Here is a 14,332-nt window from a genome sequence, read left to right as displayed (position 1 = left end):
ATGCTGCTTCCAGAATCTGGATAGACCAATTAACAGCTCAACCACTTTGTTAATTTATTCTTTTGTTGCTTTCTAATCGATCGAAAATGCAATGATTGCTTCGCCAATGGAAACCATTAGGTAACATTCATTCAAAGCAGCATCGCTGCAGAAAGCAGGAATCAGTGTTGCATTCGCTTTGAATGATGTTTCAGAGTACTGATTACTTGTTAAGAGGGTACGCGAATCCGCATTCATGAAATGTTTTGCAATCAATTTGGAACCTCATCTTGGTCTGTCGTTATCAAGCCTAAGTGCTGGTTGACCACCATGTTGCACCACCACACCTACACAAACACACTGCCGCACCCAATCGAAAATGGTAGATTTACTAGAAATCATTCAGATACATTTTGTGAACTGCCTGGTGCCTACGGAAAAATGGGATCCCTTGTCGGAACGGTACTTACCTAGAAGGTTTACTTTAATTCTAGCCTTTATTGAGGCACCTAGAATCCACCGCAAATTCATCCCAGCCGTTGGCTACTTTTCAACATGTACTAGAATGTGCGTAAGTGTTATTCGTTGAGCTGTTACACAACGTTACATAACGGTGCTGTAGAGCTTTGTAAAAACAATGTATAACATTGGTTGATGATAGCCCGGTCCAGGGCAGGTAGGGCTGTGGTACTGCTCAGCCCTTACAATAAGACGAAACACAAGCTCTAAAATGTGCCTACATTCGATTGTGTCTCTTGTTTGCCATTTCCCCAAGTTTGGTTGTCGTCGAAGAAATCAAAGGGAAGAAAATAATTTACTATTTTTTCCTCGTCCTACCCGTCCCGTATTAGACGTTGCTTAGAAGATTGCTAATCGATGGAGATTGGTTTCGAAGGGATGAGAAACCCCACAACGACCACTAACGCCCCCGATTGCTTCAAAAGGAATCCATGAGCATGACATCTTTCAACCCCCGATTTCAAGCAACCCCCAAAATAAGATGGGAGTTTGTCATCCTGTGTTATCCTTTCAATGAAGCATCTTGGATCACAGGCATTTCTGACCTCAAAGGCTACACGTACACACACATCGTATCCGGTTTGTACCTTCATCAAACAGTAATCAATGCTTTCCAATATTGTCCTTTGATAGAACCATGAGCATCGGATCCACGTTGTCGACACCTCAAGAGGTGATATTCTACAAAAAAGGTTGCAAGCGACTTGGGTTATCTGTCGACGACCGGATCTGCCCAAACCAGTTTGTAATGCTTCATCAAGCGCGTCTCTCGCATGCTCGAAAGCAACATCAGTTGTTTGCTTTCATGACCCTGATACTCCTAAGGTGGCGTGCCTTTCATCGATTGTTCCGAACTTCCTATCATCTTCAGCTCTAGGCACACATCAAATGGCACTTGTCCCTTTAATCGGGCAAGGATGATTACACCTCTCACGCCTTTGTCCAATGCCGTTCTACGAAATGATACACTATACACCGTGAAAAGAGAGCAGGTTCTGTTAGGATTAACTCTTCTATATCTCGTTTGGAACGGGCAGATCAACAGCAACAAAAGAGAAGGCATCAAAGTGACGGGGCTTTCATTGATCAGCAACTTTCGAGATGAACAACCTGAGCGAAGGGACAGTAAGGTGCCAATTTGGTAATATTAGAACGAACACCTCTTCTCAGAACTTCCCTTTCACGCTGCAATCCAGAAAGACTTAATGGCAGCTTTACAATGCTCCAGTCTGAACAGTACAAGTATAAATGTGGAAAACGCATCCACGCGGAACAAGCTTTCAGTGGAATTTGCGGCAGGAATTTAGATTGGATGCCAATCACTGGGCACACTGGGTGCCGTTGGACAAAAATTGGTAGAAACTTTTTTATTCTTATTCTTTCGATACACAGAACTGCGAAAAGGAATAGCAGCACAATACACAACAAGGTAACACTTTTCGGAACCCACGAAAAAGAATTGCACTTACGGACGGTGAAGGATCGTAGATGTCGATCCATTTTCCGCCTCTTTCATGGTCCATCCAGCGACAAAGGAGTTGGATAGACTGTGGTTGGAGTGGCGAACTAATATGCAGTATGCAGTTTAAGGCCATGACAGTGCTAGAATGTCGTTGTCAAAGAGTGTAACCAGTCAGGACTCGCATGAAGAGCATACGAGCTCGTCTCGATTGTCCTCTGGCGCATGTAATTGATTGGTATTAGATGGAGTACACAGTGTAAAATGGGAAAACTTTCGCAGATAAACATTCTAACAAAAGCTTCCACTGGCGGGTTAGAGCTGTGGCACTCAAACGATACATCGAACGAGCGTAAACCCAATCAAGAGCAGGAAACATCTCTAAAGGTTACAACGTATACACCAAGAAATAAGACAACGTTCTTAGCAACAATGGAGTTCCAGCTGATGCTTCTTTGAGTGACCGACGTAATACAAGCCAATCAAACTTATTGTATTTTTATTATCTTTAACATACAAAAGTAACCAGTCTATCATTGCATCATTTTATCATTTCATTTTATTTCATTTTCTTTTTATTAAAACATCGTTCATGCCACGTTAGATAACATTCATGTACAAAACTTCCGACAAGCATTGTCGTAAAACCGCAATTACATGAGCACGTCACTCCCTCGCCTTTAAAGCATGTACAGCATCTAGTGCATTCGGTGTGATGCACGCGACGATGCAATCATGTCCACGACGCTCTGTGCATGAGGTACCATAATAACTTCGGTCACACTTCATCAGCTGCATCAGTTCCCCACCATGCGCTTACCAGTCATTCTGTGTCAGAGTAGTCCACTTTAGCGATTCGTTCGCAGCTACCAGGTTCAGTGGACCGAAACGCAGAACAGGATAATGCAGAACATACTTTATTTCAGTCCGCAACCAGCACCGTGTGCACCGCTGCTCACGAACTCAAATAGGTTGTATTTTATTCCCATAACTTGCGATCAAATTTTTACATTAGCACAAGTTGTTCGATGATTACGGACCCAGTCGCAACATATTCATTACTATCCGTTGAGCATTTTCATAATTTGTGAGCGAAAATGGTACGTGCAATGTTTATGGCCGTTCTTTGTTTGAGAAACACGATCGAAAATTATGACTTTTGTTCAAATAGTGTTTCATGAAATACGAGCGTCTTATAAAAAATGAGTAACATGTTAAAATATATTGAAGCTTTACGAATAAAAATACGGTGGCTAGAATAACCGTCCGTCATACATACATGCACTATGGTATGTATGCCGGGCGGTTATTCTAGCCACAGTATTTTTAATAATTCTAAAACTCATAATTATGAAACGGTGTTTCCAAAACTAAAGTATTAAAAGCCTGTGCCCTTCGTAGCATCAAAACCACTGGATCGATCTCATTTGGATCTGGATTGACAACATTGATTACTGCTTCTACAACACATTGTTTCGGTTACATCACGGCACGTTTGGTTATTAATTTGATGATTCTTGTTTCTAGATTCTTGCAATGCTGGCAAAAAGAGCTCATAGCTGTAACGTATACTCCGTTTTCCTTGTTCCGTACTCGACTGACTCTTTATTACGACTCACTCTTAACACCTAAACACATTCCTCTTATCACCTAACGTACACTTACTCTATACCTAGAGCTAACTTATACAACTACACTACAACTCTCCCCCTTAAACGGAGTTTACTATCTCGGATACTTAAATCTAGGTTGCCCTTCCAACCGTTTCGATCGTCTTAACGGTGGTGGACTTGCCTCACTTCGTTTCCGTTTTTCCGTACGTTTAAGTTGACCTGATCGCCTCGGGCAGATCCACGCCTGGATCTCCCGTGCACTGTGCTTCTTCCGTATCTGGTTTTGATGTACCATTCTCACTAACCCATTTACACTTATCTAATACCGCAATCTACTAATCTTCTTTTTGACGACCGCCGGTATCCATCTTACCGTTTCCTTAAAATGATTTCGGTAATACACTCCTTCCTCTTCCTCGTACTGATAGCCTTCTTCTCTAGACGTCTCTGGAACTGTGTTTTGTGGAACTGTGGTGATAGTACGCCATCTTCGTACCCACGCTCCCACGCACGCTCGTACCCACGCTATTTTTTTGCGCATATTTTAATGCAGCTAATTCGCCTTGCTTGTCTTTCGTAGCGAAGGCCTCATTTTGTTCATCCGCTGCCTCCCAGCACCTTGCGATATTTTCTGCCTTGGCGAAGGTCAGATCCACTTCACGCAACAGCCGTTTTCTCAAACCATCGTCCGCCACTCCCGTAACTAGCTGGTCACGCAGCGAGTCTTGTAGACAACACTTAAATTCACACGACTGCGCGAGCGCTTTTAGCTCAACAATATAATCTGCTACCGACTGTTCTTTCTGCTTACAATTTCTGAAATTAAACCGCTCCGCCACTATGTTCACCTTTTGTTCTAGGTGCTCCTTTAATCTGATGCACAGTTTTTCATATGCCACTTCCTTCGGCTTGTCCGGGAACACCAACTTTACAGCCAAGCTGTACAAAGCTGCACCCCCAAGCGTTAACAACATTGCTGTCCTCATTTTCTCTTCTACTGCATTCACGACAAAGAATATGTCTATTCTATCCAGGTATTCTCTAATGCTTTCACCCATAACATAGGATTCAATATCTCCTATTAACGACATTTTGACTAAACTTTTTATACTCGTGCTCACAACTTTTTCTCTCGTAACTTTTTATCCTCCTATTTTTTTATGTCCTCGTCGCCACTGTAACGTATACTCCGTTTTCCTTGTTCCGTACTCGACTGACTCTTTATTACGACTCACTCTTAACACCTAAACACATTCCTCTTATCACCTAACGTACACTTACTCTATACCTAGAGCTAACTTATACAACTACACTACAATAGCATTATGATCGCTGCGAACCGTCTCACTGAAAACAAGTTACCACCAAAACTGACCACAGGTCTTATCAGTCACGAGAGCCACACACTCTTGTCCGGTGTGCTCACGCTTTCTTATGCTTTGCGAATAAAGTGGATGCGATCAATAAACGAAGATGAGATGATCCTGTCAGAAGTATTGGTTCGCTGTTCCTCTGCTGATTGATGTTAATTACGGTAGCGCCTCGGTTGTGGTCTAATTATAAACCGTATGTAATGGAAAAGGCGGTACGCTATCAGCGTCTTAAGACGATAACGATGTTTCGCGTGTCTACGGTTGCCGTATCAGTGTCGTTTGCGGTAGTCCCGATCCGTAAAGCGATTTTGATTCCTAGCCCAGCACACTGCCTTGAACCCATTCAGTTTGGAAGTTACGATCCCGTTGAATGTGTAGCCGAATTTAACGGGAAGAAGTATCTCGTAATAAAGGTTGTGTTGCGAACTGCCCCTGAGGAACTTAGAAGACTTGCCCCTCTGGCGGTTGAATTATGGGATTTGCCGAACGGCAGGATGGCGGCAGCGGAGAGGAAAACAAGAGAAGTATGTAGAGAGTCAGTAGGGCAAAGGCAGGCCGAAAGCGCGCACGATATTTGATCTTCTATGCATCGTCCAATAAAAGTTGTGACGAATTGATACGAAAAAAAAGTGGTTAAATCGGCAATGCCCGAAACAGGTTGATTATAACATTTTAAAAAAGGTAACACATTTTTAGTCTTGTAATTTGAGGGGAATTAGGTGCTCATTTAACTGTTAAAAGAGTAATCAGAATTAGCAACAAACATTACCAATTGCTCGCAAGAATGTTTTAAAGGAATCCCACAACATCCGCTTACTGATAATGATAAGCACGCAGCCCGTTGGGGAAGTCCCTAGAGTGTAATCAAATGTACAACGTCCAAGTGCGTTCTATGAACATACATACATATGCTGCGCGTATAACTGCTTTGTATCAATGTGTAAACAGTCGAATGCACGAAAGCAATGAACGAAACTTCTTCGTTTGACAGCGTCTGTGCCTCATCCCAGAGTGATTCTAGCATTCACACGGATGGCATCTTCGTTCGGTAGCGTTGCGGTAATTTTTTTGCTCTCTCTGGTCGTAGCAGATGGTAAGATGGATCGCTTTGCATGCGCAGAATTTTTTTTATAAATTGTACTTCGTTATTAAACATTTCAAGCTCAGATATTGGAGAGTGTCACGGATAATAATGTTCCCCAATCAACAGATGTGGTGGTGCCAAATGAACCCCAGTCTCTTGACGGTATGATTTTCCCGTTTCCTTGCCGTTTTCCTTGTTCCGTACTCGACTGACTCTTTATTACGACTCACTCTTAACACCTAAACACATTCCTCTTATCACCTAACGTACACTTACTCTATACCTAGAGCTAACTTATACAACTACACTACAATAGCATTATGATCGCTGCGAACCGTCTCACTGAAAACAAGTTACCACCAAAACTGACCACAGGTCTTATCAGTCACGAGAGCCACACACTCTTGTCCGGTGTGCTCACGCTTTCTTATGCTTTGCGAATAAAGTGGATGCGATCAATAAACGAAGATGAGATGATCCTGTCAGAAGTATTGGTTCGCTGTTCCTCTGCTGATTGATGTTAATTACGGTAGCGCCTCGGTTGTGGTCTAATTATAAACCGTATGTAATGGAAAAGGCGGTACGCTATCAGCGTCTTAAGACGATAACGATGTTTCGCGTGTCTACGGTTGCCGTATCAGTGTCGTTTGCGGTAGTCCCGATCCGTAAAGCGATTTTGATTCCTAGCCCAGCACACTGCCTTGAACCCATTCAGTTTGGAAGTTACGATCCCGTTGAATGTGTAGCCGAATTTAACGGGAAGAAGTATCTCGTAATAAAGGTTGTGTTGCGAACTGCCCCTGAGGAACTTAGAAGACTTGCCCCTCTGGCGGTTGAATTATGGGATTTGCCGAACGGCAGGATGGCGGCAGCGGAGAGGAAAACAAGAGAAGTATGTAGAGAGTCAGTAGGGCAAAGGCAGGCCGAAAGCGCGCACGATATTTGATCTTCTATGCATCGTCCAATAAAAGTTGTGACGAATTGATACGAAAAAAAAGTGGTTAAATCGGCAATGCCCGAAACAGGTTGATTATAACATTTTAAAAAAGGTAACACATTTTTAGTCTTGTAATTTGAGGGGAATTAGGTGCTCATTTAACTGTTAAAAGAGTAATCAGAATTAGCAACAAACATTACCAATTGCTCGCAAGAATGTTTTAAAGGAATCCCACAACATCCGCTTACTGATAATGATAAGCACGCAGCCCGTTGGGGAAGTCCCTAGAGTGTAATCAAATGTACAACGTCCAAGTGCGTTCTATGAACATACATACATATGCTGCGCGTATAACTGCTTTGTATCAATGTGTAAACAGTCGAATGCACGAAAGCAATGAACGAAACTTCTTCGTTTGACAGCGTCTGTGCCTCATCCCAGAGTGATTCTAGCATTCACACGGATGGCATCTTCGTTCGGTAGCGTTGCGGTAATTTTTTTGCTCTCTCTGGTCGTAGCAGATGGTAAGATGGATCGCTTTGCATGCGCAGAATTTTTTTTATAAATTGTACTTCGTTATTAAACATTTCAAGCTCAGATATTGGAGAGTGTCACGGATAATAATGTTCCCCAATCAACAGATGTGGTGGTGCCAAATGAACCCCAGTCTCTTGATGGTATGATTTTCCCGTTTCCTTGCCGTTTTCCTTGTTCCGTACTCGACTGACTCTTTATTACGACTCACTCTTAACACCTAAACACATTCCTCTTATCACCTAACGTACACTTACTCTATACCTAGAGCTAACTTATACAACTACACTACAATAGCATTATGATCGCTGCGAACCGTCTCACTGAAAACAAGTTACCACCAAAACTGACCACAGGTCTTATCAGTCACGAGAGCCACACACTCTTGTCCGGTGTGCTCACGCTTTCTTATGCTTTGCGAATAAAGTGGATGCGATCAATAAACGAAGATGAGATGATCCTGTCAGAAGTATTGGTTCGCTGTTCCTCTGCTGATTGATGTTAATTACGGTAGCGCCTCGGTTGTGGTCTAATTATAAACCGTATGTAATGGAAAAGGCGGTACGCTATCAGCGTCTTAAGACGATAACGATGTTTCGCGTGTCTACGGTTGCCGTATCAGTGTCGTTTGCGGTAGTCCCGATCCGTAAAGCGATTTTGATTCCTAGCCCAGCACACTGCCTTGAACCCATTCAGTTTGGAAGTTACGATCCCGTTGAATGTGTAGCCGAATTTAACGGGAAGAAGTATCTCGTAATAAAGGTTGTGTTGCGAACTGCCCCTGAGGAACTTAGAAGACTTGCCCCTCTGGCGGTTGAATTATGGGATTTGCCGAACGGCAGGATGGCGGCAGCGGAGAGGAAAACAAGAGAAGTATGTAGAGAGTCAGTAGGGCAAAGGCAGGCCGAAAGCGCGCACGATATTTGATCTTCTATGCATCGTCCAATAAAAGTTGTGACGAATTGATACGAAAAAAAAGTGGTTAAATCGGCAATGCCCGAAACAGGTTGATTATAACATTTTAAAAAAGGTAACACATTTTTAGTCTTGTAATTTGAGGGGAATTAGGTGCTCATTTAACTGTTAAAAGAGTAATCAGAATTAGCAACAAACATTACCAATTGCTCGCAAGAATGTTTTAAAGGAATCCCACAACATCCGCTTACTGATAATGATAAGCACGCAGCCCGTTGGGGAAGTCCCTAGAGTGTAATCAAATGTACAACGTCCAAGTGCGTTCTATGAACATACATACATATGCTGCGCGTATAACTGCTTTGTATCAATGTGTAAACAGTCGAATGCACGAAAGCAATGAACGAAACTTCTTCGTTTGACAGCGTCTGTGCCTCATCCCAGAGTGATTCTAGCATTCACACGGATGGCATCTTCGTTCGGTAGCGTTGCGGTAATTTTTTTGCTCTCTCTGGTCGTAGCAGATGGTAAGATGGATCGCTTTGCATGCGCAGAATTTTTTTTATAAATTGTACTTCGTTATTAAACATTTCAAGCTCAGATATTGGAGAGTGTCACGGATAATAATGTTCCCCAATCAACAGATGTGGTGGTGCCAAATGAACCCCAGTCTCTTGACGGTATGATAGGACTCTACCTCAAAAACTGTGCGCTATAGCTTCATTCGAATACATCACAATCCTCACTGTTCTAGACTGTCATTTCCGGTACTACGAGTTTGGTAAAACGACAGATATTAAGCCAACTGGCAGCACAACAGCTTATTTGGGTGAGTTTGCACACATGGCAGCTATCGGATGGATTAAATCAGGCAATAATATTACATGGGATTGTGGAGGATCGTTAATCTCGGAGAATTTTGTCCTAACAGCAGCGCACTGCTCGGAAATGTAGGTGATTAAATTATGAACGTATCAATAAAAATTATGAAAATAGCAAATAAATGATGCATTCCACTTCAAAATATTTACAGAAAAGATCCAGATGTGGTCAGAATAGGCGATATAGATTTGTCTGAAAATCCAAATTATCAGCCGGAAAAAGATATCAAAATACTGGAGTTCATCGGGCATCCGAATCATACCTTCAGGCTTCGTTACCATGACATTGCCTTAGTGCGTCTTGAACGAAAAGTTGAGTAAGTAGACTGATAAGCACCCCGCATAGATCAAAAACATCTACAGCCAAGTTTTGTATTGCAGACTAAGCGCAACGGTCGCTCCGGCGTGTCTGTGGCACGATGATGAGATCCGTTTCAAAGCGTTGGAAGCTGCTGGTTGGGGAGCTACTGGGTTTGGTAATACATGCAATGAGCTGTTTTTTAATCTATCCTAATGAAAACACTTCACTTTCTATTTTCAGGTGAAAACAAAACATCTACACTTTCTAAGGTGACTCTGCGCCCTTTTGAAAATTCAGAATGTAACAAACTAATTGGCGAAGATGATCGAAAGTTACCTTATGGATTAGATAGTAACCAAATGTGTGCCGGAGACGAGAGACAAGATACCTGTGAGGTACATATGATGTGCCGAGTTACTTATTTCAGTGTCCGATATATTCTGATCTCTTCACGTTATCTAGGGTGACTCCGGAGGTCCTTTGCAAGTGAAGCTACTCCACAATACCCGCCTAACACCATTTGTGGTAGCTGTGACTTCGTTCGGGAAGCCGTGTGGTATGCGAAAACCTGGTGTGTATATCCGTGTTGCTCCTTACATTCCATGGATAAAATCGGTACTAAATGCAAGGGGGGTAGCTGATGCAGGTGGGCCAATGGCTAGAAGCTGTACCAAACTTTCGGTTAGATGTTTAGCTAACGATAGACGATATTTCATTAAATTTTGGAATTTTAGATTGGCTTTTGGATCCTCAGGCATGTGCACGGAAGTACGTGAACCTCCGTGAATACGAACCACGAGTACTCCTGTCGAAGAATAAAACAAATGAAGAGATTGACCCAACCAAAGCGCATTTGTTTGACGAATCATCTGAGCAATTAGTCAGAATTCACTGGAACAACCTGAAAGTGCATCGCTCAAACGAATGCTATGGTGTCATCATTGATGAGAGTACGGTGCTTACACTTGCTCGCTGTACTATGGTCAATGGGTAAGAGAACCAGCTACACTTATATTGTGATAAATACGAGTAATGATGCACGAACGTTTGGTATTTACAGAACAAAACCAACGCACGTAACATTTGCAGGGAATAAACCCAACATCATCACCAATAGTCATAAGCATCCCGCGTATGTAGAGGGCTCATTTCGGAATGATATCGGAGTGCTGAAGGTGAAGGAACCCTTCGAGTTTAATGCCGATTTTACACCAGCGTGTGTCTGGACCAAACATAGCTTCCTTGAGCCAGAGATCGAGGTCACGGCAAGAGGCCTTCTGGAGCTCAATGCATTTTATGCCAATTCACCACCCGAATTCAATCGTATCTGTGAGTACCAAACGTCAAAATATTGTTCACCATCTAGTGGTGTTAATAAATCGAGTCCTTTCTAATAGCTTTACAGCACAAAGTGAATGTGCTGGGCGCAGTCAAGGAGCAGAACGGAACCAACTGTTCATTGCCTAAACACTTCGTTGACCGGATACCAAGTGGACTGACACAGGAACATGTTTGCTTCGGAGCAGAACCGTTCCTCGTACCCGGAACGTGCAACCAGGCATTTGGAGGATCTCTACAAAGAAAAGTGTTTCGCTATGGGCGAAGCTTGATGTACGTGAACGCCCTGAACCTGTTTGGTAGAGACTGTGGATTCGGTGAGTCAGCCGTAGCCGTCCGTCTAGCGCATCATAGACGATGGCTAGAATCAGTTCTTTATCCTCCGAAAAAACCAGAGGCACCAGATGACTCGGACCAGGTTATATTTCTGAACGAAGCACTGGAGGAAGGAGATAACTGTACGGCGCCGAACAAACTCCCCGGTGTTTGTGTTAACGAGCGTTTCTGTCCGAAGGTGACGTTCGACTTTAAGAGTAGCCGTGAGGTGATGTTCTGTAAAACAGGATCGCTGGTGTGCTGCCCGCATCGATACATACGCGATGAAACAAATGATGATGCCGGAGAGATAGATGCTTGCAAACGCATAGAAGAAGCAAATATGGATGAAGAAGAAGGAAGCGGCGACTACGGCATTGCATCAGCATCGCATGTGGTGCGTATTGTACTTGATAGATGAAAGTGAAATTATTTCAGGCGTTCAATAGTAACATTCGTCTCTAATGTCATAAGGTTTCAATCGTATGGGTCTATGGGAAATTTAAACACACTTGCATTGGAACGATCATCTCGAAGCGAAGCGTTCTGACGGCTGCCAGCTGCGTAGATCCCTCGAAGCATCCATCGCACGTAGAATTGATTGACCCGACGGAACAAATTCGAGCTTTCATACTTGTGGAAGAAATGATAATTCACCCAGAGTACGATAGTATAACGAGTGAGCATAATCTGGCGCTTATAAAAACCAAACACACAACTGTAATCGATGGGTTTGCGAAGTCGCCAGCTTGTTTATGGAAAAACACAACGCACACACCATTCATGATGGAGCAGCTTCTCTTTGGTGAGTACAGCATGATAAGTGCAAATGATACATAAACAATATGCATCCTTTGAGAAATTGATTCATTTACAGTCAATAAGACTACAATTGAACAAAAAGCAAAGTCAGCCTATTTAAAGTTCAACACTGACTGCCGACAAACCATGGGACGGGTACTGACAGATTCAGAGCTGTGCTTGAAGGTTGATAAGCTGTTAAAGCCGACCGCATCGATTCAGGCTGGAATGCCGGCATTTTGGGCGAGACTTGATGGAGGATATCTGGTTGGAATAGCTAGCCGGCGATCGTCTGTCTCTGACCGTTCTATCGTGCTGTACACTCGAATCGCGTCTTATGTCGATTGGATTAAATCGGAAGTGTAGGTATGTAACGAGAAAGCTGAAAAGAAATGATCTATCGTCACCGAATAAGACATATCGCTCACGTTTATTGATTTTTGAAAACACTGATTGGTCAATACGACAAACGAGATTTCGATGGACAAGAGAGTCGATCTGTTGGTATGATGTTTACGCCCCCCGCTGCTCAAATCACGCCGCTTACGTGATCTTATCTCTGTCAGTCACTTAACACTAAAGAACTGGATGGAAACGTTGTTAAAGAAATAATTTAATTGTCTTATTGACCTAAGATATTAAAACTAGGGCCGCTCATGTTTTAGCCATATCCTAATGTTGATCGCTCCTTGCGTTTCCACCGCGTTCCCTGGCCACAATAAACGGCAGAATAAACAACGAGGGCAAGTACAATACGCAATTGGAGGCTGGTTGAATTGAAAACAAAGCTAATGGCCCGTTTCCTACTGCCAGTTGGTTGACTTTAGTCTTGTGATCCTCGGTTGGCTTGGCTTGCAAAGGGAAATAAAAAAAAGCAAAAAAAAGGTTATCGTGCACGAAACGGTAGCGACCGCCAACATCTGGTGCTCGGTGGACCGGTGGCTACACAATTTATTTTTCGTTCCATCTTACGCTTCCAACATCGGTGTGCCCGCCATCCGTTCGCTGATTCGACGCTGAATGTCACGTCCAAGGATGAGATCAATTTGTTTTCGCTTTTCAGCCCAGAATCAGCGCCATTGACCAGTGCATTGCTCGTCTGTTGGAGGAGTGGATGATGATCGAAAGGCATGAGCTACACGGTGGCTGGGAAATTGGAGCAATTTGTTTCCAGAAAAAATGGAAACTTTGAATCGCCTGGAAGTAGTACGAGCTTCTCAATTTGTTCCCCGATTTCTCAATATTAGCTACCTCACCAAATGGCACCACTAGAGAACGACGATTTGTCAAACTGTCCATTGTACTTCTTTTGTTATTCGTTGAGTTTTGGTTGTTTCAAGGAAAGGTAATGCAAGTACACTTTTAAAAACAACACTTTTATGTGTCGAATCGTTTAAAATCGTTTAAAACACTTTTATGTGTCGAATTTTATCATTGTTGGTTAAAAATAATTCTAACGTGAATTTTCTACAGTAGTCGTTTTACCAGAGAAGATCATTCATGACACAAAGATTCGTTGTAGCAACGCATTTTATAAGAATATGACATAATTCCTGCATGCTTCGTAAAGCAATGGTCGAGAGTATCAATTGGATATTCTTTATTTCGATTAATTTAAAATGAAAAAAGAAGAATTAAAAAAAATCCAATAATTAAAGCTACAGATATTTGAGGTTCCTCTTGAGCTTTCAACTAGATTCTTTTAAAATAATGTTTCCGATGTTTCGTCTCCTTCATTGTTGAAATAAATGAAGTATACACCGGCAATGGGCATGATTTGCTATCTTTCCGCCTAGCGCTAAGTCTCTTTCGCAAGAAAATAATTACTGTAAACTACGGACGGTGATTTTCTCGAATACGAATCATGCATAATTAGTTACTCCTCATCGGCAGAGAGGCATCTTCTACCGTAGTGACTCAAAAACCGAGCCTAAGAGATACGCTCAATGGTGAACGAATGAAGCAGGAAAAATATTTCCCTTCCTTCATCTTTTCGACAAGGAAACTCCATGGTATCGTTTCATTCTTCCTTTCTAATGAGTTTTCCGGACAAAAGTGACATTTGCTTCAACTGGCTGCTGCTGCTGCTGGTTGGTTGGTTCTAATGTCACCAATTTATAGCAAAACGCAACTTGGACCAGCACAGTCATCCGTGGGAAACAGGCAGCAGCTATTAATTGGAGAGCTTAGCGTACTTCAAGGAACTCGTTTGAGGCCCGATGACAGTGACTGTAGGTCGAGCAAATGCGGAAATGTTTAACTTCAACAACGCCGCTCCATGAC

General features: G+C 42.7%; 1 protein-coding gene across 9 annotated transcripts; it reads left to right on the top strand.

Moving 5' to 3' along the window:
* The first annotated feature begins 5,898 nt into the window (after positions 1-5,898).
* On the top strand, positions 5,899-13,102 carry LOC126571957 (uncharacterized). Of its 9 annotated transcripts, none has more exons than XM_050230877.1 (12): positions 5,899-6,036; positions 6,106-6,189; positions 9,168-9,363; positions 9,447-9,611; positions 9,676-9,770; positions 9,836-9,990; positions 10,058-10,241; positions 10,330-10,585; positions 10,656-10,924; positions 10,993-11,645; positions 11,723-12,053; positions 12,126-13,102. In XM_050230877.1, the coding sequence occupies exons 1-12, from the start codon at positions 5,976-5,978 to the stop codon at positions 12,413-12,415; spliced, it is 2,739 nt and encodes a 912-aa protein (XP_050086834.1). In that variant the 5' UTR covers positions 5,899-5,975; the 3' UTR covers positions 12,416-13,102. The 9 variants fall into 9 exon arrangements, with proteins under 9 accessions (XP_050086834.1, XP_050086833.1, XP_050086838.1 ...); XM_050230876.1 differs by lacking the exon at positions 6,106-6,189 and adding an exon at positions 9,010-9,093 and having other exon boundaries at positions 12,126-13,101; XM_050230881.1 differs by having other exon boundaries at positions 5,901-6,036; positions 6,111-6,189.
* The last annotated feature ends 1,230 nt before the right edge of the window (positions 13,103-14,332 follow it).

This window comes from Anopheles aquasalis, chromosome 2, assembly GCF_943734665.1.
Source record: "Anopheles aquasalis chromosome 2, idAnoAquaMG_Q_19, whole genome shotgun sequence".
In the NCBI taxonomy this organism is placed as follows: Eukaryota; Metazoa; Arthropoda; class Insecta; order Diptera; family Culicidae; genus Anopheles; species Anopheles aquasalis.
The sequence above is the reverse complement of the archived record's forward strand: the minus strand, read 5'-3'. Positions and strand labels throughout refer to the sequence as shown.